At 47.1% G+C, this 10,333-nt stretch overlaps 1 protein-coding gene and 1 long non-coding RNA gene across 2 annotated transcripts in view; one reads left to right on the top strand and one right to left on the bottom strand.

Moving 5' to 3' along the window:
• Positions 1 to 3,363: 3,363 nt before the first annotated feature.
• On the bottom strand, positions 3,364 to 3,771 carry LOC120323337. The gene is made up of 2 exons (XR_005563680.1): positions 3,687 to 3,771; positions 3,364 to 3,552 (listed from the first exon to the last, which is right to left on the bottom strand). It is a non-coding gene; the product is annotated as an uncharacterized LOC120323337 (long non-coding RNA).
• A 178-nt stretch (positions 3,772 to 3,949) lies between these two features.
• RNF128 (ring finger protein 128) overlaps positions 3,950 to 10,333 on the top strand; it is a 34,129-nt gene continuing 27,745 nt past the window's right edge. Inside the window, exon 1 of the mRNA XM_039381732.1 lies at positions 3,950 to 4,466. Within this exon, the coding sequence (XP_039237666.1) occupies positions 4,061 to 4,466 (406 nt within the window). The 5' untranslated portion in view covers positions 3,950 to 4,060. The remainder of the gene's footprint in view (positions 4,467 to 10,333) is intronic.

Below are 10,333 nucleotides of genomic sequence, written 5' to 3'. Positions count from 1 at the left end.
GAAGGGGAGCTTCTCCAGATGGGAACTTGTAGCAAAGGACTGCACAGACCGTAGCACCCCCTCCTTGGGCAGAGCCCAAATTCAGTGGGGGAATAACGGAGTGGTTCTGGTGCACTGGTGTGTCGGCACTGCAGGTGCTGTGCCTGCAGACAGATGGTTTGAGCAGATCTGCAGAAGAATTCTGCAACTCTTGACTGGATCAGGATGTCACCAGTGCTAAACTCCAGTTTAGTCCAAAGCAACCAGGTTACACTTATGCTGGTGTCTGCTAGATTTTTTTTCTTCAGGGTATCCAGACAAAAGTAAACAGAGGAGGAGCCTACATTTTCATTGTCTATCAGAAATGTATCTCATTTTGCTGTACATTCCTTTTTTAGGACGTGTTATCTGTTTAAAAAAAAAGAAAAAGAAAAACTAAAAGAAAAAACAGAAAAAAGAAAAAGATGAAAGATAAAAACAAAAAACGTGTAGTGAAAAATCTTCTGTAACTTTGGATTAAGAGGTAACCAATCTTTTTAAAAAGAGAACTAAGTTATTTACTTTGTAAATGTGCTGATGGCATGGATCCATCTTACTGACCTCAGCATCCTTTTTTTAAAGATTTTGGGTTTTGTTTCCAATATTAAGTTATTTTAAATTGTGGTTGAAGCAATAGGAAATTGAAATATGGATTGTGCATGACTGTGTCTTGAGTGTAAAAATATTGCAGTTTGAAACTTGGACCTAAAGTATTGCAAATAAAAGTTATAAATACCAGTGGATTGTGTGACAGCAGCTTTGTCCTATGCCACTGTATGATGTCCTGAAAGAGGACTTAACCTGCCACCAGCCCATTTGACTCTCTGTCACTGGAGCTCCTTGTACCTTGTGTCCACAAAAGCAGACAGACGGCATTTCTGTTGCTCCCCAGGTTGGACAAATCCAGAGAGCTGTGATTTTTCCAGTCTTGTCTTTCCATTGTTCCATATCGATAAAGAACCAGCACCCCCTCCTGATGAATATGGTGAGTTACACAGATGGTCATCAGCTACAGTTCCTGCCTAGAAATCTTTAAACTGCTTCTAAATGCTGCTCAGTTTAGCTCTTGTACAGCTACTCACACAGAGCTGGGAAAAAGTCACTTGGCCACCAGCTCAGAAGGTAAGTGATGCCAGAGTTAGAGGTGTGTGGGCAATCTCTATCCATCCATATATTTTTAGTATATCTATATATGGGCATGCATGTATGCATTTTTTACATATAAAGGAAGGAGTGTGTAAGCAACTTGAAGAACACTTTCCCTGTCCATGTTTGTTATATATACACAAAGACACAGAAGAGACCCTTGTATAAACAGACCCTGATATAACTGTTAAGTGGAGCATGGGGGTGGGTAAGATTGAGGGAATTCACAGAGCTCATCATGCTGGAGGGAGGAGGCGAAGGGAATGGGAATACTGCAGTGAGGACAGCTGAGGACCAGAGAGAGGGCCTGAATCGCACCGTAAAATCTCACAGGACCCCTGAGACAGTGCTGTTGTGCAGGCAGGGACAGGACGAGCCCCCAGACCCATGGCTTTGTCTTCCTCAGTGCAAGGGGCAGCAGGGAAGGCTATGGTGTGATGGAGACCATGATGAGCTGGGAACTCACTGGGCGAAAAAAGAGGGAGCAGTTGTGAAGTAATAGATAGGGAAGAGAACTGTTCAGAGAACAGCTGAGACGCAGCTTGACCAAGCTGAAAACTGTCATTTGGGGTCACCCCAGATCGATTTGATTTCAGAAACTATTGAACACATGTGCCACCTCCTCCAGCCAACCATGGGAGGACAACAACAATCTCCTCAGTAGCTGCAAGAGCAGGATGCTGATGTACCCACTGCCATCTCCCAAAACGTATCCCACTCATGCCGAGAAGATAGGGAAGATGGGTATCTACCTCACACACTCCATCACTAACAAGGGACTGCTGGGGAGCTCGAACCTCTCCAGGAGCTGGATGACGCCATGAAACCCACTGGACATGTTGTATGCACGATCTCCAGGGGAGCTCGGGTGCCGCTGGGCTGCGAGGGGACCGCGATGTCGTCAGAGGCGGTGATGCCGTGCCAGGGATCTGTCTGGTACCCCTCACCCAGCTCGGGATGCCCCGCGCCCCCACTGACCCCACGCCCGCTCTCCCTCGGGGTGTGCTGGCGGCTTCCACCCTCCCGGGCCTCGGCTCATCCCGGCCCGTCACGCCCCGGTTTCTCTCGCTGGCCCCGGTCACTGACGAGCTCGCCCCACTGCCACGTGCGACACCGGGACACGCATTTGATGGTCACCTGCGAGCCAAGGGGAGCGGCAGACTGAGCCCCTCCTCCTGCTCCTGCTCCTGCTCCGGCCCCGCCACTCACCGGGGCTCCATCCGTGGGGCGGGTCCCTGCCGGCGAACCCACCCGGCACCGCTCCTGAAAGGGCTCTTTCGCCCTCCCAGCCGGCCACACGCGGCCGGCAGCGTTCGGGCCGGGACCCGGCACGGTCCCCACGGCCCCACAACCGCCCCGGGCCGAGGTTCCTCCCCCGGAGCGGGCACGGCGGCTCGGGCTGGGGCACCCGCAGAGTGTGGGCCTCACCGGCCCCGGGAGGCGGCGGGGCCGGAGCTGGGAGTGGGGCCGGGACCGGGACAGGGACAGGGGTCGGGGCAGGCGGAGCCGAGGGCGGCTGTCCCAGCCCAGCCGGAGCGGCCCGCCCAGCAGCGCCACAGCCCGTCCAGGGCGGGGACGGAGCGGGCCGGGGGCAAGGCCCGGGCCGGCAGGTGTAGAGGGAGACCGGGAACGGGAGAGGGAAACCGGGAGAGGGTGTGGGACACTGGGAGAGGGAGAGGAGGAAGAAGAGCAAGAGCGGGTCGGTAGAGTCGCAGCTGCCGCCGCCGAAGCGCCGGCGATGTTTGTCCGTCTGTCCGTTCCCGCCGGTGCAGGAACCAAAATATTTTTGATCCCGAGTCTGTCAAAGCATGTTAACTTTGCCATGGTAAGCCAAGATACTGAGTCTTGACTCCTGCACCGCGTCACAGGAATCACCTTTCTTGCTGCTGTGTACTGCCACAGCTGAGGGTAAAATGCCATTGGAGCACATTCCCTACCTGTGGAATTCATATCCAACCAAAGCACTGTACTCTGAAATCTTACATTTGCATTACGTTTTGGTTCTTGGGGATGGTTCTTATGTTGCCAGCATTAATTTCAAAGAAAAACAGGGGAAGGCAAACTGTATGCAGCTAATGGTACTTCTAAGTGTACAAAACTTGCTAAGTCATAGCTCTTAGAGGTAAGATCAATTTGGAATTAATGGGATATAGAACTAGTGCAACACAGAAAAGTGAAGAATATAAATAAATGAATTCATATATGTTAACACCTTGGATTGTTTCTTAGCATTTTTTGTTTCACTTCTTGAAAGCTGTTTCAGTTTTCCAGGAATCTTCTCCAGAGTCATGTTTCCTCTTTTCAAGGACCTGTCTTGGAGAACTAGGTCGAGCTTCTGTCACAATATATGCCACCAATTGCAGCTTAGAATGACTTGGTTATCTTTGTCTGTAAGAAGGGTAAATTTTCTAATAATTTCTAATACATCCCCCTCACTTTTGACCTTTGTAACAAGGCCATTTGCATCACAGATTGATCCTGAAGTGAGGACCCTGAGCTTATGTAACTGCATGAAAGGTGACCTGTTGCTCTGCAGTGACACTCGAGTTGCAACAGGAGCGGGGCACCTGAGCACTGTCTTGGGAAGCATCACGGAAGGCAGAGTTTGTGGAGTGAAGGGAGAGAAGGAGGGGGAGAGTGATGTGTGTTGTGCAGAAGGAGCAGGAAGTTTGGGCCGCAGGACATTCCGCCTGCGCCGCTACCCCGCAATCGTTGGGCGTGTCCACAGGGTTCCGGACCTGGCAACGCGTACGCTGAGCTCCCTGACACCTGGAGAGCTCACCTGGGTGGTGTCAGGTTCCCGCTGCAACTCTGCAGCAGGCTGTGCTCCAACAGGGATCACCAGCAGCTGAAAAGACATCTGGACATCTACATTCACTGCTGCTAGGAAGAAGCAATGAAGCAAGTCGAGCAGTTGTGGTTTTTCTGTCTTCTGCTGGATTTTTTAATTTTATTTAACACTACAGAGGCAATGTCTGTGATGGCCTCTGTAGGTTTGTTCTATTTCGACAGCACCACCAACATAACTGTGTTTGAGCGCTGCGAATGTGGCCTGTATGGCTTCAATTCTCCTCGACTCAGCGCCCAGGGGCTTGTGGGCATTCCAACATCTGGGAATCATCAAGCCTGTGACAAAAATACTGAGTTCACCGTCACAAGCGAGCCGTGGATAGCACTGATCGAAAGAGGCAGTTGCAATTTTACTGAAAAAATTCAGGTGGCAACCAGAAAGGGCGCAACAGCAGCCGTGATCTACAATTCACAGGGCAAAGGCAACCACCCCCTCGTGATGTTTCATCCTGGTGAGTAAAAGGGTGTGAAGAGCTGAAATGTGGCCATTTCTTTCTCTGCAGTTGGGTTCAGGACAGCACAGCTGGGCTCTGAGGAAACAGAGATGTTTATGGGTGATGGTTGCTCTCCTCCAGAAATGCAATGGGGAAGACAATGTATTATGCAATTTGAGCCTTGACTTGAGTGCTTAGTAAGAAAGACCCTGCTGTTAAGTTCTGAGCATGGTGCAGTGTAGCCAAAGGGTTGAGTCTCTGAAGTTAGTACTGCTTTTCACTTGCAAATTATTTTAGAGAGTGATGTAGAGAAAGCCTTGGTGTCTGCTTTGAAGACACCAGTTTATTTTTCGAGGTTAGTGGGCACAAATGAACCTACAAGTGTCTGCAGCATAGGTATGTGCTTTGCAGTTTGCAAGCTAGATATCGCTTTTCTTTTTCCTTTCCTAAATTGTTCTTATTCGTTCTGAATAGTGCCTAAGTTCAGCCTGTCCTATGATTCCCCAATTCCCTGATGAAAGTTTAGACAAAATTATTATTACCCCCTATTCTGGCCCTAATATCTATGGTTCTGTCACGAGGGGAGGTCTGAGAACGTCATTGTGATACTGTATTGCTTGGCTTTTACTTCTGTGTGTACCTCCAGGTCAACCTGTCTATTAAGTGTTTTAGTACAAAGTACACATATACATAACCAATTCCTTGAACTGTACCTTGGTGGAGCTGCTCCAGGAATGCTTTGATTTGAGGCTTGTTTGCCTGATAGGAATTGCCCAACACAATAAAAAATGAGCTGTACGGCACTCAGAGTGCAATGGCTTGTTTTACTGCCACAACTCTGACTCTCCTGACGCCATGACAGACTCAGAGCTTGCAAATGGTGCTTAATTGTTTTATTGGAACTGTGTGGCAATGAAACCAAAGCTTTTGTTCTGCCTCTGGAGAAGGGGATTTTGACTCCAGTGGCTGGCATGTCAAGATTCGGATTAACTTGCTTTTTTCTGTTTGGTTTTGGAGTGTGCTAGCTCATACTAACACTGGATGAATAAAGAAAGAATTGTGCTGGGTTTATGTAGCTGCAAAACTGGTGCCAGCTGTGTTTCTTGAAAGCAGTGGTGGCCCCAGCTGGCCCAAGGCGATCGGAGCAGGGCGGCCCGTTCTGCTGGAGGTCAGCTGGGGAGAAGGGAATTGGGACCTGGCAATGGAACACTGTGTGACTGTGATGCCACCAACTCGACTGTTAGACTAGACTCCAGAGAGAAGATAAATATTTATGATGAGCTCTGAAAGCAGATACTGATTTTTAAAGTGGGGTTTTTTTCCTAGCACTAAAAAGTTATTTTAAATCTTGAAAGCAACAGATATATCACCTGAGAGTGTACTTCATGAGATGTGAAGTCCCATCTTTCTTAATTCATTTAGTTTTCTCAAAGACAAATTGTGATTTTTATAAGACTATTTCCCATAGTCGTGCTGCAGGGTTAAAGTAGATAGTATGATTTATTTGGTGGCAAAGTGGGTTTATAAATCAGGGGAGTAGTCACCTTTGTTACACACAGTGGGGACAAAGTACTTCAGTGTTATGAGTTCTTTAACTAATCACTATAGGAGAAGCATCTTGTCCCTGTATTTGTTTCTCAGTGCAAAGTGTGCAGCCATATGTCCTTTAGGTAAAACAGGGAAAGCCTGGGACAGAGGGGTCATTGCAGCACAGCACTAAGGGACAGAGTGCTTGGAGAATTTTATTTATTTTTTTTTTTCCAGCAGAGTTGTTCACAGGGGTGGGGAAGGAAATCTCCTGTTTGGCTGGAATCTGCAATGGTGGCATCTCCCGGAGAGGTCTGAGGAGATTTGGTGGTTAATCCTCTCTTCCATTTGGGTAGGGAACCTTTGCAGATGAGATGCCCTGTTGGCAGAGCAGTGAAAGAAAAATCTGCCCTACTGCTGACAATGATTTCAGGGCTCCTGAAAAAAGCAGGAGCAGCAGCCTCTGGGGTTAAAAGATGCTTCTTGCTTGGGGCCAGCCCTGATGTCTTCAGCCATCATGTGTATTCTCTGCTACTGTGCAGGCTACAGGGATCCCAGCACCTTGCCTGTGTGTTAGGCCTTGGTGGGAAGTTTCTCACCATCCTTGTCCCTTCTTGTTGATTTTACCATAAAATCAACAGAGTTTTCCAGCCAACCTTATTTTCTGTTACAACAGTACAATGTTACGTGTGTTTCACATCATAACACACCCAATTAGTCTTACAGGAATGAAATAGTTTGTTCTGGGCAAAGTCCAGCTGTGCAGGAAACAAGATAATTTAAAGTTGCGGAGTAGGAACAAGGAGAAAAAAATTCCCATCATGTTGACTCCTTCCTCATCCTCTACCACAAGTCCTTTTACCTGTTTATCAGTTTTCCTTGATACTGGGTATTAGTGTGTTGTTTTACACAAACACACCCCTGAGATAAAACTGATTTATTAGGAGCTTTTACTGTGGAAAATTTTAGCGGTCAAAATATTAGTAACTACTTTCCCATTCCTCTCTGATTACACAAATCACTGGCGGGAAAATGATCATCATCGTCATTGAATCATCATAAAATGGTTTGAATTGGAGGGGATCTTAAAGATTATCTAGTTCCAACCCCCCTGCCATGGGCAGGGACACCTTCCACTAGACCAAGTTGCTCAAAGCCCCGTCCAGCCTGGCCTTGAACAATACCAGGAATGGGGCAGCTTCTTCTGGGCAACCTGTGCCAGGCCCCCCCCCCACCATCGCAAGGAAGAATTTTTCCCCAATATCTTATCTAACCCTGCCCTCTGTCGGTGTGAAGCAATTCCACCTTGTCCTATCACCGCTCTAATCGGGAAGGTTTTCTGCAGGTGTTTGTGTCTTCTTTGCATGACATTAGGCTGATCCAACGGTGCAGAGACTCCGCTTGTGCTGGGAGAAACACGCCTCTTTGGAGCAGCTCCAGCCCTTGATTTTCTCCGGAAAAGAAATGGAATATGCGTCCATACTAACAGTTTTCCAGCACCGCTCCGTAAAAAGTAAACGGGAGCCCCAGGAGTGATGCAGGTTTTGGCACAGAGCCGAGTCTAAACGCGGTGTTTTGGGGTGTTTTTGGGGTGTTTTTGGGCTCCGTTCTGCCCGCGGGGCGCCGGGCGCGGCCGGCAGGGGGCGCTGTGCCCCCGGCGCCGTTCCCGTTCTCCCGCCGGGCCTCGGGAAACCGGGAGAGTGCGGGGGGTTGGAATGATGGCACCGAAACACTGTTCCTGCTGCCGTTTGGATGCCAGCCCAACAGAGCAGCTCAGCTAAATTTTCAGGTGTTTTCTGAAGGGTTTTCTCCGAGGCGTTTACTCAGAGCCAGTGAAAACCAACTCTCTCCTGGTTACAGCCGCTGTGACTCGGGAAAAGCAGGACCCTGGCAGAACTCCTGTACAGCAGGGACAAACTCTACCTCAGCTCGGCTGTCATATAGAAATTATTAGCAAACTTGACAATAACTGAAAGAAATGGCTGTGGATCTGCATTTCCTTCCCACCTGTTTCCAGGATATTCTGTAACCTCCAAGTCTAACTTTTGTTCTCCCAAAAGAATTTTGAGATAGGAACTTACTAGCTGTCGGTGCAATACCTATTTTAAACTTGTGGCCTAAATGCCTGACAAAGGAGTTTGAGTTTACCTTTTCTTCTGAAAGCTGGTATAAAATCTTGGTCAGGCTCCCCATCTTACCTCTCCAGAATATTGTTTACGTGATATTCAACGTAATTTATGGTTTACAGCACATTTTGCACCAACTCTTCTCTTTCCCATAGAAAGAGTCAGGCTCTTTGTCTGACCTCTGAAAAGTTTGTGGGACTTGAATGTGAAAACAAATGAACTTCCAAGAACATCCATATAAAAGCAGATGCCGTGAACTTCCCTTTTTGTTTATTCCTTGTGAAGTCAGTGGCCCTGCTAACAGTCATCCAGATGCCTCCACCAAGTCAATGTTCTCACAGTGTAAACTAAATTCTCCCACTTATTGCCCAAGAAAATCATCTACTTGGTTTGTGTCTCTGATGCAGTGGGAGGTGCAGACAGCACAGAGCCCTCCACCAGCGGGAGCCGCTGCAAGGAGAGGCTCTGAGAGCTGGGGTGGAGAAGGCTTGAGGGATTCTCAACCATGTGTACAAACTCCTGATGAGGCCAGGGAGGGTAAATACGATGGAGCTAGGCTCCTCTCAGTGGTGCCCAGTCAAAGCAACAGAGGACACAAGCAAGAAATTACATCAGAAAGAACTTTTTTCACTTCTTAGAAGATTCCCTGAGTTTCAGGCTGTGCTGGTGTGAAACACACCTTCTGTGCTCGTGGCATGGCAGGAAAGCAGAGCCAGTTGCTGGCCCTTCCCAGACTGGTGCACAGCACGTCCTTGAAGAACAGAAGTGGTTTTGTAAGTGGGCCCCTCCCTGGGTAGATGCCATAAAAATGCAGCAAAGGCTGTTGCTGTATTGCACTGCTTAGTTTTAAACATTTTAAACATTAATCACTTCATCCTGCATGTTAGGACTTACTAACTCTGAAAGAAATATCGGAATGGTGTGGAATACAGATCATCCACTTAAGACGTTAGAGGATATAATTTTATTGTACGTGAGTATTGTTTGAAATTTTTCATGGCAAGAGCTGGAAACGAGAGATATTTACTCTTGCAGTGTGTACCTGGAGAATATTCAGTGCTTGTAGTAGACTTGGAATTTTATTGCTCTGGATCAATCCATAGAGGCACTACCCCCCCTAAGTTAAACTGGACTTAATATGGTGACTTCAGTTGCTAAAGTGCTGCAGTGTTAGTATGTGGTTCCACCACTCTGCCTGTCTCCCTCCTGCCTGCCAAACCACCACTGTCACACTGGAGCAAAGGTCCTCTCCGCAAAGAAACCTGCTGGCTGGTTCATTTCACTTGGTGTTTATTGACACAAGTATAAAACCAAAATATTTTTGATCCTGAGTCTGTCAAAGCATGTTAACTTTGCCATGGTAAGCCAAGATACTGAATCTTGACTCCTGCACAGCGTCACAGGAATCACCTTTCTTGCTGCTGTGTACTGCCACAGCTGAGGGTAAAATGCTATTGGAGCACATTCCCTACCTGTAGAATTCATATCCGACCAAAGCACTGTACTCTAAAATCTTACATTTGCATTATGTTTCTATTCTTGGGGATGGTTCTTATGTTTCCAGCACTAATTTAAAAAAAAAAAAAAACAGGGGAAGGCAAACTGTATGTAGCTAATGGTACTTCTAAGTGTACAAAACTTGCTAAGTCATAGCTCTTAGAGGTAAGATCAATTTGGAATTAATGGGATGTAGAACTAGTGCAACACAGAAAAGTGAAGAATATAAATAAATGAATTCATATATGTAAACACTTTGGACTGTTTATTTGCATTTTTTGTTTCACTTCTTGAAAGCTGTTTCAGTTTTCCAGGAATCTTCTCCAGAGTCATGTTTCCTCTTTTCAAGGAGAACTAGGTCTCCTCTGTCTTGGAGAACTAGGTCGAGCTTCTGTCACAATATGTGCCACCAACTGCAGCTTCTCTTGGCTTTCACCACTGTGTTTGTGGCATAACATTTGCAGAAAACCACGAAAAAAAGGTCTTGATAACTTTACAACTTGTCCTTTATTTTCATTGTGGACTGGAGAGTCCACATTGGTAAGGTTTTCATTTTTTCTGTTCTAATCTAAGAAAACGAGGTGATACCAGTAATTGTTGGGGAATATGACCCTGACTAAATTCAGAAAAAGAGTCTCTAGAGCCTGCAGCCAGAAATGGAGAATTGTGTGATAATCATTTGAACACCTCAATGTGCGTCTTGAAAGTAAGCTAGAATGTGAAAATGGGCTGACA

This window comes from Pipra filicauda, unplaced genomic scaffold, assembly GCF_003945595.2.
Source record: "Pipra filicauda isolate LSUMZ 115617 unplaced genomic scaffold, ASM394559v2 scaffold239_size1682155_pilon, whole genome shotgun sequence".
Taxonomy (NCBI): domain Eukaryota; kingdom Metazoa; phylum Chordata; class Aves; order Passeriformes; family Pipridae; genus Pipra; species Pipra filicauda.
The sequence above is the reverse complement of the archived record's forward strand: the minus strand, read 5'-3'. Positions and strand labels throughout refer to the sequence as shown.